General features: G+C 26.6%; 1 protein-coding gene across 1 annotated transcript in view; it reads left to right on the top strand.

Annotated features, from left to right (window-relative positions):
• tho2 (THO complex subunit 2-like protein) overlaps positions 1–15,328 on the top strand; it is a 34,689-nt gene that overhangs the window by 8,359 nt on the left and 11,002 nt on the right. The window contains exons 7-16 of the mRNA XM_075297045.1: positions 1,877–2,439; positions 2,502–2,688; positions 2,748–3,019; positions 5,882–5,999; positions 6,059–6,403; positions 6,462–6,952; positions 7,023–7,125; positions 9,734–10,451; positions 10,524–11,120; positions 14,146–14,189. Coding sequence (XP_075153160.1) covers positions 1,877–2,439; positions 2,502–2,688; positions 2,748–3,019; positions 5,882–5,999; positions 6,059–6,403; positions 6,462–6,952; positions 7,023–7,125; positions 9,734–10,451; positions 10,524–11,120; positions 14,146–14,189 — 3,438 coding nt within the window. The remainder of the gene's footprint in view (positions 1–1,876; positions 2,440–2,501; positions 2,689–2,747; positions 3,020–5,881; positions 6,000–6,058; positions 6,404–6,461; positions 6,953–7,022; positions 7,126–9,733; positions 10,452–10,523; positions 11,121–14,145; positions 14,190–15,328) is intronic.

Below are 15,328 nucleotides of genomic sequence, written 5' to 3'. Positions count from 1 at the left end.
AAAATTTTATTTCTATAGAAAATTTTGTCAAAATTTTATTTCTATAGAAAATTTTGTCAAAATTTTATTTCTATAGAAAATTTTGTCAAAATTTTATTTCTATAGAAATTTTTGTCAAAATTTTATTTCTTTAGAAAATTTTGTCAAAATTTTATTTCTAACAAAATTTTGTCAAAATTTTATTTCTAACAAAATTATGTCAAAATTTTATTTCTAACAAAATTTTGTCAAAATTTTATTTCTAACAAAATTTTGTCAAAATTTTATTTCTATAGAAAATTTTGTCAAAATTTTATTTCTAACAAAATTTTGTAAAAATTTTATTTCTAACAAAATTTTTGCAAAAATTTTATTTCTATAGAAAATTTTTGCAAAAATTTTATTTTATAGAAAATTTTGTCAACATTTTATTTCTATAGAAAATTTTGTCAAAATTTTATTTCTATAGAAAATTTTGTCAAAATTTTATTTCTATAGAAAATATTGTAAAAATTTTATTTCTACGAAAAATTTTGTCAAAATTTTATTCCTATAGAAAATTTTGTCAAAATTTTATTTCTATAGAAAATTTTGTCAAAATTTTATTTCTATAGAAATTTTTGTCAAAATTTTATTTCTTTAGAAAATTTTGTCAAAATTTTATTTCTAACAAAATTTTGTCAAAATTGTATTTCTAACAAAATTATGTCAAAATTTTATTTCTAACAAAATTTTGTCAAAATTTTATTTCTAACAAAATTTTGTCAAAATTGTATTTCTATAGAATATTTTGTCAAAATTTTATTTCTATAGAAGATTTTGTCAAAATTTTATTTCTATAGAAAATTTTGTCAAAATTTTATTTCTATAGAAATTTTGTGAAAATTTTATTTCAATAGAAAATTTAGTCAAAATTTTATTTATATAGAAATTTTTTCAAAATTTTATTGCTATAGAAAATTTTGTCAAAATGTTATTGCTATAGAAAACTTTTCCAAAATTTTATTACTATAGAAAATTTTGTCAAAATTTTATTTCTATAGAAAATTTTGTCAAAATTTTATTTCTATAGAAAATTTTGTCAAAATTTTACTTCTATAGAAAATTTTTGCAAAAATTTTATTTCTATAGAAAATTTTGACAAAAGTTTCTAGTAGTAAAATTTTGAAAAAATTCTATAGAAATAATATTTTGACAAAATTTTTATTGAAATAGAATTTTGACAAAAATTTTGATAGAAATAGATTTTGACAATGTTTACTTGTCTCAATCGTACGACTAGAACTACACAGAGCAGTTAATTCTGAGTGGTGAGTTTCACAAATCACCCGAAAATTCACAATAAGGGAATTGAAAATAAGTGAAATCAAAATAAATTAAGTATTAATTTAATCAAATAAATAATTAAAAATAAAACCTTTCAAGTTTTTTAAGTGAGTACGTTTTTTAATCGGAAATGCATCCATCAGCAGGGACATAATCCAACTTTCACCATGACTTATTGTGAAACACAATGTTTTTTTTTTTTTTTTGATTTGAAATCGTTTGTGTTTTTGATTTGAAATCGTTTTTTATATGTTTCTTTGATATCTTTTACGAAAATTGTGTTTCACTTGTGTTTCACCAAAATTTTTGGTGAATATGGAGAGTGGAGCAAGAATTGATAAATATTCCTTGACACTGGATGTGCAAATATAGGCAAAAAACCTTAGTAACTGATTTGATAGCATGATTATGACTCTTATATTTTCGACAATGTCCACAAGATGCTCTAAATTTAAGACTCTTCAGAAATTTAAGTCATATCTCTCGTGTTATCGAACTTTCCCTTTCTTTACAATTTTAATATGTTTCTTTTAATTCCCTTTATTTCTAACTAAATATTTCCCCCCTCTAGGACAAATATTATGCCAATCAAAAATTTGGCTTATGTGAAGGTCTACTTAAAGTTGGCGATTGGGATAATGCCCGGAAAATAATCAAAAAACTGCCCGAACAATCAGTGGTAGTGCATGAGCCCATTGCACGTGCCCTATCCGAATTGATACACATTAGCATTGATCATGTGTATCGTACGAAATGTTTTAAAATTTCACCAGCAGCTACATTACAAAAACGACGTCTAAGTGATGATTCAAAACTACTGCAGAAAATCAGAGCCAAAGATTTTTGCGATTTGCGAAATTATGTTATACCAATGGTTATAGCATTGGGACCATCGTTACATTTCGATACAGTGCTCATGTATAAATTGATACGTGTTATGCGTTCGATTATCACGGATATGGGAGTGGATAGTCAAAATATGCCTCCACCAAATAGTGAGTCGGAAACGTTGTATAATGAGGTGATGACAATTATGGACGCAGCAATTTTACCCGCCTTATCATATTTGGATTGTAATTGCCCAATGGCTGAGGAAATCTGGACGGTTTTGAAATATTTTCCTTATCATTATCGGTAAAAATGATTTTCTCATAAAATCTCATCTTCCTTTATTTCATTTTTTTCTTCTCTTATAGTTATGCTCTTTATGCCCGTTGGAAAAATGATACCTACCAATTGCATCCTCAGCTTATACGTCGTCGTGGCAAAGCCCAAAAACATATTAAAGCCATAATGAAACGTGTTAGTAAGGAGAATGTCAAACCAGTTGGTCGTCTTATAGGCAAACTTAGTCATTGTGCCCCTGGTTTCCTTTTTGACTATGTGAGTTGTGTTGCAGTTTTTTCGTAATATTTATTTTTCTAATTGTTTTTTATCCATAGATTCTTTTACAAATTCAAATTTATGATAATTTGATTGGCCCTGTCGTTGATTCTCTGAAATATTTAACTTTCCTCTCCTTTGATTGTTTGGGCTATTGTTTAATTGAGGCCCTTACAATGGCCGATAGAGACCGTTTTAAACATGATGGCACTTCGATATCATTGTGGTTACAAAGTTTAGCCTCATTTTGTGGTGCAATTTTTAAGAAATACAACATTGAATTGAGTGGGTTATTGCAGTATGTGGCCAATCAATTAAAATCACAGAAAAGGTAAATTCTACTTTATAATATTGTACTAACATTTATAGAGGACAGAGCTATAGTATCCGGCCGTGCCCGGGCATGGTGTGGTGCTTTTGCACAACAGAAAGGGTCGGAGTGGAGGCGCCCAACGTGGGTCCATTAAAAATTGACAAATCTTCCAAAAATTTTCTATATATATAAAATTTTGCCAAAATTTTCTATATACATAAAATTTTGACAAAATTTTCTATGCACATAAAATGTTGACAAAATTTTCTATACACATAAAATTTTGAGAAAATTTTCTATAGAAATAAAATTTTGACAAAATTTTCTATATAAATAAATTTTTAACAAAATTTCCTATAGAAATAAAATTTTGACAAAATTTTCTATAGAAATAAATTTTTGACAAAATTTTCTATAAAAATAAAATTTTGACAAAATATTCTATAGAAATAAAATTTTGACAAAATTTTCTATAGAAATAAAATTTTGACAAAATTTTCTATAGAAATAAAATTTTGACAAAATTATCTATAGAAATAAAATGTTGACAAAATTTTCTATAGAAATAAAATTTTGACAAAATTTTCTATAGAAATAAAATGTTGACAAAATTTTCTATAGAAATAAAATTTTGACAAAATATTCTATAGAAATAAAATTTTGACAAAATTTCCTATAGAAATAAAATTTTGACAAAATTTCCTATAGAAATAAAATGTTGACAAAATTTCCTATAGAAATAAAATTTTGACAAAATTTTCTATAGAAATAAAATTTTGACAAAATTTTCTATAGAAATAAAACTTTGACAAAATTTTCTATAGAAATAAAATTTTGACAAAATATTCTATAGAAATAAAATTTTGACAAAATTTTCTATAGAAATAAAATTTTGAGAAAATTTTCTATAGAAATAAAATTTTGAAATAAAATGTTGACAAAATTTTCTATAGAAATAAAATTTTGACAAAATTTTCTGTGAAAATAAAATTTTGACAAAATTTTCTATAGAAATAAAATTTTGACAAAATTTTCTATAGAAATAAAATTTTGGCAGAATATTTTATAGAAATAAAATTTTGAAAAAAAATTCTATGGAAATAAAATTTTGACAAAATTTTCTATAGAAATAAAATTTTGACAAAGTTTTCTGTGAAAATAAAATTTTGACAAAATTTTCTATAGAAATAAAATTTTGACAAAATTTTCTATAGAAATAAAATTTTGACAAAATATTCTATAGAAATAAAATTTTGACAAAATATTCTATAGAAATAAAATTTTGACAAAATATTCTATAGAAATAAAATTTTGACAAAATTTTCTATAGAAATAAAATTTTGACAAAATTTTGCGAAAATTTTCTATAGGAATAAAATTTTGCGAAAATTTTCTATAGAAATAAAATTTTGCGAAAATTTTCTATAGAAATAAAATTTTGCGGAAATTTTCTATAGAAATAAAATTTTGCGAAAATTTTCTATAGAAATAAAATGTTGCGAAAATTTTCTATAGAAATAGAATTTTGACAAAATTTTAAATAGAAATAAAATTTTGATAAAATTTTCGATAGAAATAAAATGTTGACAAAATTTTCTATAGAAATAAAATTTTGCGAAAATTTTCTATAGAAATAAAATTTTGCGAAAATTTTCTATAGAAATAAAATGTTGCGAACATTTTCTATAGAAATAAAATTTTGACAAAATTTTATATAGAAATAAAATTTTGATAAAATTTTCGATAGAAATAAAATGTTGACAAAATTTCCTATAAAAATAAAATTTTGACAAAAATTCCTATAGAAATAAAATTTTGACAAAAATTTTCTATAGAAATAAAATTTTGACAAAATTTTCTGTGAACATACAATTTTGACAAAATTTTCTATAGAAATAATATTTAGACAAAATTTTCTATATAAATAAATTTTTAACAAAATTTCGTAGGAAATAAAATGTTGACAAAATTTTCTATAGAAATAAAATTTTGACAAAATTTTCTATAGAAATAATATTTAGACAAAATTTTCTATATAAATAAATTTTTAACAAAATTTACTATAGAAATAAAGTTTCTATAGAAATAAAATTTTGACAAAATTTTCTATAGAAATAAAATTTTGACAAAATTTTCTATAGAAATAACATTTTGACAAAACTTTCTATAGAAATAAAATTTTGACAAAATTTTCTATAGAAATAATATTTAGACAAAATTTTCTATATAAATAAATTTTTAACAAAATTTACTATAGAAATAAAGTTTCTATAGAAATAAAATTTTGACAAAATTTTCTATAGAAATAAAATGTTGACAAAATATTCTATAGAAATAAAATTTTGACAAAATTTTCTATATAAATAAAATTTTGAAAAAATTTTCTATAGAAATAAAGTTTTGAAAAAATTTTGTATAGAAATAAAATTTTGACAAAATTTTCTATAGAAATAAAATTTTGACAAAATTTTCTATAGAAAAAAAAATTTTGACAAAATTTTCTATAGAAGTAAAATTTTGACAAAATTTTCTATAGAAATGAAATTTTGACAATATTTTCCATAGAAATAAAATTTTGACAAAAATTCCTATAGAAATAACATTTTGATAACATTTTCGATAGAAATAAATAAAATGACAAAATTTCTACAGAAATAAAATTTTTGCAAAATGTTCTCTGGAAATAAAGTTTTGACAAAATTTTCTATAGAAATAAAATTTTGACAAAATTTTCTATATAAATAACATAAATCTTTTACTCGCCGAAGTTTTAAAAGAAATTTGCTCTTCATTAGGGATTTGCCGAATTATGAAAATTGCAATTTATTTGGTCTACATAATTTTGAACATAATTCTATTTCTCATATTATATTTTTACAGTTTGGATCTATTGATTTTGAAGGAAATTGTACAGAAAATGGCTGGTGTGGAATCCGCCGAAGAAATGACAAACGAACAACTTAATGCCATGTGTGGTGGAGAACTACTAAGGGGAGAAGTAAGTGACTCTTTAAACTGTCACAGGCAATCCTTAAATTAAATTTGTTTTCCACTTAGGCCGGCTATTTCAGTCAAGTTCGAAATACAAAGAAATCTTCGCAACGTTTAAAAGATGCTCTGGCGAATCATGATCTTGCCGTTACCATTTGCCTATTGATGGCTCAACAAAAACATTGTGTCATATATCGTGAAACTGCTCAAAGTCATTTAAAATTGGTTGGTAAACTTTACGATCAGTGTCAAGATACACTTGTGCAATTTGGTACATTCCTGGGATCTACTTATTCGGTGGATGAATATGTAGAGCGGTTACCATCGATTATTGCTATGCTGCAGGACTATCATATAAATTCGGATGTAGCCTTCTTTTTGGCAAGGCCTATGTTTACACATCAAATTAATGTGAGTTAACTCGAATAGCATTTAAAGTATTAGCCAATTTATTTTTCTAATTTCTTAGCAAAAATATGATCAATTACGCAAAGCAGATCCCAATGCCAAGAAATTGACAAATAATCAAAAGTTACAAAAATATTTGGAGGCAACAAATTTAATTATGAATCCCATTGTGGAATCTGTACGGCCCCTGCATGGTTTTAAAGTTTGGGAAGATATTTCACCGCAATTTTTTGTAACATTTTGGTCACTCAGCATGTATGATTTACAAGTACCCCACGATAGCTATCAAAAGGAGATTAGTAAGCTAAAGCAATTGTCACAGATGGCTGCCGATTCGAAAGAATCAAACGCTTCAAAAAATAAAAAAGAACAAGAGCGTTATATAGCCCTCATGGATAAACTGCAGGATGAACGTAAGAAACAACAAGAGCATGTGGATAAAATCTTACAACGTCTACAACAACAAAAGGATAATTGGTTTTTATCGAGATCAGCAAAATCGGCTAAAAATGAGACCATTACACAATTTCTTCAATTGTGTCTTTTTCCAAGGTTTGTTTCACAATTGAAAGTGAGAGCGAGAGAGCGTGATGAATAATTGAATTTTTCTCTCACATTTCAGATGTACATTCACTGCCCTCGATGCCTTATATTGTGCTAAATTTGTCCATACTATACACAATTTAAAAGCAGCCAATTTTTCAACATTGCTATGTTACGATAGAGTAAGTACACATTTTTTGGTTCTTTCCAGGGATATAAAATTAACGAAAATCTACTAATCAATCGACGTTGTCAAGAAAAGTAGAACTCGATTTTTAAAATCAACTTATTGATCCAGCAAAATCGACTAAAAGCCCTTCCGGATCGCAAATAAACGTACACTTGCGGTAGTCCACGAAACAATTTCTTTAATTTCGTTAAATGTTCAACAAAATTGTTATAGTGACCAATCTCGACTAATCGAAAGAGGAATGAAATGTAGGTTTTTTATGCAAAGTCGCGACATTAGAAAACGACTTTTCAAAATAGTAATAGTTTAGTTTTTAAAATTTTTAAAAAATCAAAAAATAGAATTTCTGACTTCGGAAAGAGTCGTAAATTCGAATGTTGACTTTTTCAAACATTTAAATTATGAAAAGGCAATTCTCCTAATTTGTATGCCCTAAACCAAATAGTGGTCAGGCTAAAATAACTTTGATCTGTAAGAGAATCTGTCTACGAGAAATATTGATCTTAGACTCCATCAAAAACATATATATCGATCGGCACAGAATCACCTCTTGAGTCTATCTAGCCTTTGGTGTCCATCCATCTGCCCATGTATTTGTTGTTCGCGAGATTCAGGTCGCAATTATTGATCGATTTTGATTAAATTGTGTTGTTTTGACACAAGGACACACGCTATTGAATCGGATGAAATTTAGATGGAGTCCCTTGTACAGAGCGGCTAATATGTAATGCAACAATGTAAAGCGTTTAGTTATCCGACAAAATCCGTCATACGCTGCACGAAAATAGCTTTGTTATACTATGGCAAATTCCAGACGAAGCGCCGTCTCGAGTTGATCGACACTTTGGTATTTTCTAATACCAATTCCACTCTCAAAAAAAAAAAAAAAAAAAATATTTGTCAAATTTTTATTTCTATAGAAAATTTTGTCAAAATTTTATTTCTATAGAAAATTTTGTCAAAATTTTATTTCTATAGAATATTTTGTCAAAATAAAATTTTATTTCTATAGAAAATTTTGTCAAAATTTATTTCTATAGAAAATTTTGTCAAAATTTTATTTCTGTAGAAAACTATTTTCAAAAATTTTATTTCTATAGAAAATTTTCGCAAAATTTTATTTCTGTAGAAAATTTGTCAAAATTTTATTTCTATAGAAAATTTTGTCAACATTTTATTTCTATAGAAAATTTTGTCAAAATTTTATTTCTATAGAAAATTTTGTCAAAATTTTCTTTCTAAAGAAAAATTTGTCACAATTTTATTTTTACGAAAATTTTTGTCAAAATTTTATTTCTATAAAAAATATTCGCACAATTTTATTTCTATAGAAAATTTTGTCAAAATTTTATTTCTATAGAAAATTTTGTCAAAATTTTATTTCTATAGAAAATTTTGTCAACATTTTCTTTGTATAGAAAATTTTGTCAAAATTTTATTTCTATAGAAAATTTTGTCAAAATTTTATTTCTATAGAAAATTTTGTCAAAATTTTATTTCTATAGAAAATTTTGTCAAAATTTTCTTTCTAAAGAAAATTTTGTCACAATTTTATTTTTACGAAAATGTTTGTCAAAATTTTATTTCTATAAAAAATGTTCGCACAATTTTATTTCTATAGAAAATTTTGTCAAAATTTTATTTCTATAGAAAATTTTGTCAAAATTTTATTTCTATAGAAAATTTTGTCCACATTTTCTTTGTATAGGAAATTTTGTCAAAATTTTATTTTTATAAAAAATTTTGTTCAAAATTTTATTTCTATAGAAAAATTTGTTAAAATTTGAGTTTGGTTGTAATCCATATCAGCCGCCCTGTACTGTATATAGGTCAATGTACCATCTTTAACATTTCCTGAAAATTTTAAGGAAATCTTAGAACTCATGTTTAATTTTTAAAAAGTCGGGTAAGTGGGGGGATCCTGCATTCCCCCTCCAATTTACAATTAAAAAAACAGGTACCCCATACTAATTTCATAAACTCCTCCCATGTCCTCTGTAAATTTCAAGTAAATCGAAACAGATTCCATTTTCGAATTATCGAAAAATAGTCTAGTCTTAGTTTTAACACCCTGAAAATTTCAAGCCAATCGGAGAACTAAAGTCCAATTTTCAAAAAGTACATAAAAGGGGAGGACCTCCTCACCACATTATCACTTCACGAGCTTATTCGGAACATTCAAACAAAAATACAATTCGATATATACAGTGAAACCTCTTAATTTTCCTGAGGCGTTTGCTATATTTAAATATTAAAAGTAACCTTTTATAAGTGAAAGTCTCCCAAATGGACAACATTTAGGTGAGTGTCCACTTCTGAGAGGTTTTACTGTATATGAATTCACCAATAATTCGAAGTTGCAGCATCAAAAATTTAATTTTCAAAAATTTCAATAATTGAAAGTCATATTTTTCAAAAGTTTAAAATGTCGAAAAATTGGCTTTTGAAAATTTGGAAAAGTCGGAGAAAAGTTGAAAGTAGATTTTTTCAAATTTTCAAAATATCGAAAAGTAAAATTTTCCAATTTGTTATTCTCATTACTATCTTTTGGCCTTGACAAAAATTAAAAAAAATTATATTTCTTTTATTTTTTTTTATAGATTTTTTGTGATATCACCTATTCGGTTACATCCTGTACCGAAAATGAAGCGACTCGCTATGGGCGCTTTCTCTGTGCCATGTTGGAAACTGTAATGCGATGGCATTCCGATCAGGCCACATTTAATCGTGAATGCGCAAATTATCCAGGTTTTGTTACCAAATTCCGTGTAAGCAATCAATTTTCTGAAGCAAATGATCATGTGGGCTATGAGAATTATCGTCATGTGTGTCACAAATGGCATTATAAGATCACAAGAGCCATAGTCTTCTGTTTGGATTCCAAGGAATATATGCAAATACGTAATGCTTTGATAATATTAATGCGTATATTGCCACACTATCCTGTTCTAGCCAAATTGGCCCAAATTATTGAACGTAAAGTGGAAAAAGTCCGTGAAGAAGAGAAAAATAAGAGACCCGATCTTTTTGTTATTGCTTCAAGTTATATTGGTCAATTGAAAACCAAAGCAGCACAAATGATCAAAGAAAGTGATTTCCATCAGGTCACCGAAAGACCTGTACGTGTGGAAGCAACAACAGGCACAAGCATAACGGCTGCTGCTGGGGTTTCTTCTGCTGCTGGTATTAGTACCTCTGCCACAGCAGCTACTACATCTACGACAGGTGTTATAAGTCTAACAAACAATGGAAGCAGCAATACATCTTCTTTGGCCTCCACAGATGTGAAACAGACAACAAATGGAGAATTAAAATCAGGTAAGAAATCTCAAGAAATTAAAATTATCCCATACCTTTTTTTCTACAGCTATTTTTCTACTTTCCTTTTAGATAAACGGGAAAAGGATCGCCCTGAACGTCCACCTAAAATGATTAAACTTAGCTCCTCCAGTTCAACTGCCACAGAACGTGAACGCGATAGGGATAGAGATCGTGATCGTAGTAATAAAATTATTGAATTAAACGAAGAGAATTCTATGTCAACGCCAATTCTAATATCAGAACGTGATACAACGGATCGTCACAGTAGTACCAGATCGATAAAAGATTCCAAAAAAGATGAACGATCCAGGGATCGTGAAAGGGATAGGGAACAACGGGAACGTGAACGCGATCGAGAGCGTAGCCAACTGCTGGATGATGTTATCACTGAGACAACTTCAAGTCGTTCGAAACGTGATAAACGCCGGGAGGAACGTTATCGTGACTCACAATCGGTGGAAGTTGTTGAGGCATCAATTTCTACCACTACCTCATCGAGTAATAAGAATGATTATGATCGTAATGCTGATCGCGATAGGGATCGTGAATATGAAAGAAACGTGGATCGTGCAAGAGATCGAGATTTAAGTTCTGTTTCAAATGAAAGTATTGGATCTATGCAGCAACCACAACGTCGTAGTCAAGATGTCATAGAATATGAAAAAGGTATGATGGTCATTTGAAAAAAAAAAAAAAATGTTAATTTCATTAGAAACAAAAAGGATTTATTCATACACATTTTCTGATTCAATGCAATCACAAAATTAATTTTTTAATTAAATGTCAATCAATTAAAAAAAGACTTGGTTAAAAATTTTTATTATTTTATTAGAAATTTCAATTAATTTTTTAATTGATTCAATTAAAAAATTAATTAATTAAAATTAATTGACGTTGATAACAAAACTCAATTAATTTTTAATTATTGATTCAATTAAAACATTAATTGACGTTGATAACAAAACTCAATTTTTTTAATTATTACAATTTTCAATCAATTTCCTACACACAATTTTTTTCTGATTCAATTAATTAATTAATTTTAATTACATTATTTTTTCACATATTAAATTCAAGTATTAATTATTCATTAATTAATCTTATTAATTTTTTTATTGAAATGTCTTCAATCATAAAAATTATAATATCAATCACAGTTTTAATTGGGCATACAACATAAAAAAAATTAATTGATTTAATTTAAACATTTCAATTAATTTTTTAATTGATTCAATTAAAAATGTAATTTTGATTTATTTCAGATCAAAAATTTGATTAAAGTCGATTTTAATTAAATCTGTTAAAAAATTAATTTAATTTTGCAATTGAAACTTGCAATTTTTTAATTAAATTGTTCATTGTAACAATTTCTTAACTAACTTTGTGTTTTATTAAAAACTGGGTTGTATCAATTAATTTTTTAATTAAAGGCGTAACTATTTTCAATCACTTTCTTAAAAAAAAAAATAAAAATAAATTTTAAAAATTTTTTCACTCATTTTTTATACCCTGCGCCACACTGTGGAACAGGGTATTATAAGTTAGTGCATATTTTTGTAACACCCAGAAGGAGACGAGATAGACACATGGTGTCTTTGGCAATAATGCTCAGGGTGGGTCCCTGAGTCGATATAACCATGTCCGTCTGTCCATCCGTCCGTCCGTCCGTCTGTCTGTGAACACATTTTTGTGATCAAAGTCTAGGTCGCAATTTAAGTCCAATCGCCTTCAAATTTGGCACATGTTCCTAATTTGGGTCAGAATAGAACCCTATTGATTTTGGAAGAAATCGGTTCAGATTTAGATATAGCTCCCATATATATCTTTCGCCCGATATGCACTAATATGGACCCAGCAGCCAGAGTTTTATACCGATTTGCTTGAAATTTTGTACAAACATAACACATAGTCGTCTAGTCAAGTGTGCAAAATTTGATTGAAATCGGTTCAGATTTAGATATAGCTCCCATATATATCTTTCGCCCGATATGGACTTATATGGCCCCAGAAGCCAGATTTTTGGCCGAATTTGGTTGAAATTTTGCACTAGGAGTACATTTAGTAGTACAGTCAAGTGTGCAAAATTTGATTGAAATCGGTTCAAATTTAGATATTGCTCCCATATATATCTTTCGCCCGATATGGACTAATGTGGTCCTAAAAGCCAGAGTTTTGGCCCAATTTGGTTGAAATTTTGCACAGGGAGTATATTTAGCTTATAGCTATGCGTGCCAAGTTTGGTTGAAATCGGTTCAGATTTAGTTATAGCTCCCATATATATCTTTCGCCCGATATGCACTTATATGGACCCAGAAGCCAGAGTTTTATCCCGATTAGTTTGAAATTTTGCACAAGGAGTACAATTGGTAGTATAGTCATGTGTGCAAAATTTGATTGAAATCGTTTCAGATTTAGATATAGCTTCCATATATATTTTTCGCCTGATATGGACTTATATGGCCCCCGAAGCCAGAGTTTTGGCCTAATTTCGTTGAAATTTTGCACTAGGAGTACAATTAGTAATATAGTCATGTGTGCCAAATTTGATTGAAACCGGTTCAGATTTATATATAGCTCCAATATATATGTTTCTCTGATTTCGACAAAAATGGTCAAAATACCAACATTTTCCTTTTTAATTGGAAATATTTTAGTTACAGTTTTTCTTTGTAGAAAAATTAGATTTTGAGTACACAGAAAAATATATTTTTGCTTTCAATCAAGAAATTAATTGTTCCAATAAATTTTTAATTGAAATGTCTTCAATATTTCTTTTTATTTTTAATTAAAAACTTAATTGATATAATTAACTTTTTAATCAAACTCAGAAGACTAAGTCTAAAAAAGTGATGGATATTTTTTTTAAATTTTTAAATAAAAGTCAGTTAAGAAATTAATTAAAAATAGTTACGTTTTTAATGGAAAATTTAATTGAGGTTGTCAATCAACATCAATTAAAAAATTAATTGAAATTTTGTTAATGAAATCAATTAATTTTTAATCAAGTATTTTTTAATGTCCAATTAAAACTGTGATTGATACCATAAAACCCTAATTGAAATCATTTTAATTTAAAAATTAGTTGTATCAATAACTTTCTTAATTGAATCAAACTTTTAGATATTTAAAGTTACTTTTGTAGTCTTTTTTATAACCATTTTATATTGCACTAAAGGCTTGGTTATTTTCACAATAAATATAAATAAATAATAATAATAAATTATTTTATGTGATTGATATATTAATCACCAAAATCCAAAAAAAATTCAATTAACAATTAATTGATACAATTATTTTTTGTGATTAATTGTTGTTTCAATCAAAAAATTTGTTTAACCAATTACATTTTTAATTGCATATTTTTTCAAAATTCAATTAAAACTATATTTGGAAAAATTTGGCGATATTTGTTTCTGTGTAGACAAATATCAAAAATTAAAAAAAAAACATAAGAATTGAATTTCTGTAAAAGATTTTCTGATACAATCACGAATTTAATTGATCCAATTAATTTTTTAATTGATCCAATTAAAAAATTATTTGATACTATTAAAAAATTAATTGATACTATTAATTTTTGTGCTCGATTTTTGTTCCAATTAAAATATTTGTTGAACCAATTAAATTTTTAATTTAATATTTTTAAAATTCAATTAAAATTTTAATTGGAAAATTTTTGGTGTTTTTGTAGACTCGAAACGTCGTAAAGTCGATGCATCATCTTCAAATTCAAAGGTTAGTATTTTGGTGGAATCGTAATTACCTAATTGTGTGAGAACTGCAGAGGCAGCGAAGACTTCCACCACAAAACAACAATAAGAACAACAGTAAAAGAAGGCTAAGAAAACAAAAAACAAACGACAATGAAACACAACAACAGTGAATCGTTATCCAACATTATCCAACTATAACAACACCCATAGTTGTAATGATGATGATGATGACAAACAACTAGAACAACAACAAAAATCTCATTCAAAAACACAGAGGAATTGTTGTTTCCGATCACAACAACATTCGGCACGATTTAGAGCACTACAGTGTGTGCATAAAAATCACTATCGATTCCATCCATCAACGCACAATTGCATTGAGTCATTTTTTTTTTATTTATATGTAGACACAATATATGTATTTTCTTTCTATGTAAAGTATTTCCATATAAGTAGATTTTAGAAATTAATTTTAACTATAATCCATTTAACACAGTCTCAGGATTTTATATAGACTTACCCCACCTAATAATTGATATAAATTATCAAGCAAAAAAAAAACAAACAAAAAAAAATTTGGCTGGACCAACTACTAAAGAAAAACGAAAAAATAATGCATACGAAGTAGAAGTCGTATTTTTAGCTAAAATTTTTTAATTCCGATTTCAAAGATTTTTTTTTTAGTTTTTTTTTGGATCAGTAAGGCTCAAAGTCATTCAATATTTAATTATTTTTTTTTTCCAATATTTTCGAACATCATCTTTGTAATAAGGGATAGAGTGTTATCCTCGCCACTGTATGTACATATAAAACCATAAGTGACGAAATCGTTTTACGTCTCTTATAATGTCTTGCCAAATTTTAAACATCATATTCAAAATGTTAAACCGAACCTGCCTTCAGCAACGAATGAAAAATAGATTCATTTTTGTTTTGTCGTCAGGCTAAAGTCATAGATGGCATATATCAAGCTTTTAATATGGCGTCACATAAACCGATCTCTAAATTTGTTCTCTTGATAACGTAGAATCCAATATTTTCATTCAAATTGTTTTCAATCTGTTGTAATTAGAAAATCATCACATTTTTTTAGTTTTCAATCACAAAATTAATTAATACAATAAATTTTTAATTAAAATTTCTTCAATGATAGTATTAACC

The sequence above is a fragment of the Haematobia irritans genome, chromosome 2, assembly GCF_050003625.1.
Source record: "Haematobia irritans isolate KBUSLIRL chromosome 2, ASM5000362v1, whole genome shotgun sequence".
Classification (NCBI taxonomy): Eukaryota; Metazoa; Arthropoda; class Insecta; order Diptera; family Muscidae; genus Haematobia; species Haematobia irritans.
The sequence above is the reverse complement of the archived record's forward strand: the minus strand, read 5'-3'. Positions and strand labels throughout refer to the sequence as shown.